Source organism: Otolemur garnettii, unplaced genomic scaffold, assembly GCF_000181295.1.
Source record: "Otolemur garnettii isolate 467f Iridium unplaced genomic scaffold, OtoGar3 scaffold00389, whole genome shotgun sequence".
Lineage (NCBI taxonomy): Eukaryota > Metazoa > Chordata > Mammalia > Primates > Galagidae > Otolemur > Otolemur garnettii.
The window spans coordinates 145927-147749 of NW_003852784.1; the positions used below are offsets into that span (position 1 = coordinate 145927).

General features: G+C 35.9%; 2 protein-coding genes across 2 annotated transcripts in view; both read left to right on the forward strand.

The window, feature by feature from the left end:
* The window catches only part of LOC100942903 (zinc finger protein 239-like), a 1511-nt gene extending 1184 nt beyond the window's left edge, over positions 1-327 (forward strand). Inside the window, exon 2 of the mRNA XM_012813964.1 lies at positions 16-327. Coding sequence (XP_012669418.1) covers positions 16-327 — 312 coding nt within the window. The remainder of the gene's footprint in view (positions 1-15) is intronic.
* Positions 1-1823, forward strand: part of LOC111722797 (protein ZNF738-like) — a gene marked incomplete at its 3' end in the record, with an annotated part of 41076 nt that overhangs the window by 27402 nt on the left and 11851 nt on the right. The window lies entirely within an intron of this gene.

Here is a 1823-nt window from a genome sequence, read left to right on the forward strand (position 1 = left end):
AAAGCCTTTAACAATTCTTCAGCCCTGTCTGTGCATAAAAGAATTCATTCTGGGGAGAAACCCTACAAATGTGGAGAATGTGGAAAAGCCTTTAAAACTTCCTCAAATCTCTCTGTACATAAAAGAATTCATTCTGGCGAAAAACCCTACAAATGTGAAGAATGTGGCAAAACCTTTAACGATTACTCACACCTTTTTGTACATAAAAGAATTCATTCTGGGGAGAAACCCTACAAATGTGGTGAATGTGGAAAAGCCTTTAAAAATTCCTCAAATCTCTCTATACATAAAAGAATTCATTCTGGGGAAAACCCCACAAGTGTCTAGAATGTGGAAAAGCCTTTAATCATTACTCAAATCTTTCTACACATCATAAAATTCATTCTGGAGAGAAACGTTACAAATATGAATAGTTTGGCAAACCCTTTAATTCAGGGTAAAACCAGTGTGAAAAACAAACAAAAATAAAACAACACAGAAACCCTAGAAATACAAAGAATGTGGCAGTACCTTACTTGCTGTTCATAACATACTAAGATTATAACAATTTACATTGGAGAAAAATCCTACAACTGTGAATGGTGTAGCAATGCACTTAACCAGAGCTCAAACCTTACTACACGTAAGAAAGTTCATATTGGAAAGAAATCTTATATAAATGAGAATAATATGGCAAAGGTTTTAACTGATTATTGTCCCTTAGTAAACATAAGAGAAATCATGCCAGAGAAACATCACAATATGAAGGTGTGGGGAAGCTTTATGCTGGTAATCACAGTTTTCTATATACAGTAGAATTTCAAACAGAAATGCCATAAATGTGAAGAATGTGACAAGTGTTTAACTTCTGCTCAAAACATTCTCTATATGAAATTTATGACAAAGAAAACCCCTACAAATTTGAAGAGAGTGTTGAGTCTTATTCATAGAGATGTTCTATATATGTGAAGAATAATACAATGTCATTACATATTTCTCAGGCTTTTCTAATCATAATTCCTATGGAAGAAATGCTGTACAAATGTCAATCATATCTTAAAGTTTATCCTGTTTGGTAGGACTAAGGAGAAACTGGAGCATATGATTCTGGGAGATCCCTTGTCCATAATAAGAGGAACAAAATTATCAGAGTTAGCTACCAAGAAAGAAAAGCATTTCAGGAAGGTTTTCAAAAACTGAACTGATGTTGTTCTACAAAAATGGCTCTCAGAGGTAGAGATGCCCCAGTGTGGAGACAGGGCCACAGCCACAAAAAGGGATCTTCGCAGCATGCATACAAGTAAGGTGACAGTAGTCTCAAGTGACCCATTTTCATAAACACAGTAAAGTTTTCACTTTTATCACATTTTATAAATACTATGACAACTTGTGGAAATTGCTTAACAGGGATAGAAATGGGAGGACTCTCCATTCAGGAATTATTCCCTCTTTTCCCGTAAAAATAGTAAATTTATTGCCCCCACCACCACTTAACATAGATTTGGAAAATCAGCATGAAAGGGGAAAATAAATCTCACTACCCCAGGGTGTTCTCCACTTGATAAGGTTGATGTCTTCCTTCTCTGGAGTGTTCTGTGCTTTAATAAACTTTGACCTTTTGCTCACTTGTATCTACTTGTTCTGCTCATTTGTTCCACTGTGTTGGTACCAGTGACTATGCTTTGTCGCCTGGAAGCAAAAACCAGGCAACACACACTTAACATTTATTCCCCATATGTGACATTTTAGTGCCAGAATCTGGCAGGAAAGTGTACATTTTCAGCAAGATAAGCTAATGGAACATTAGACATCCTGAATTCACACTGCCTGATGCACATTACTTA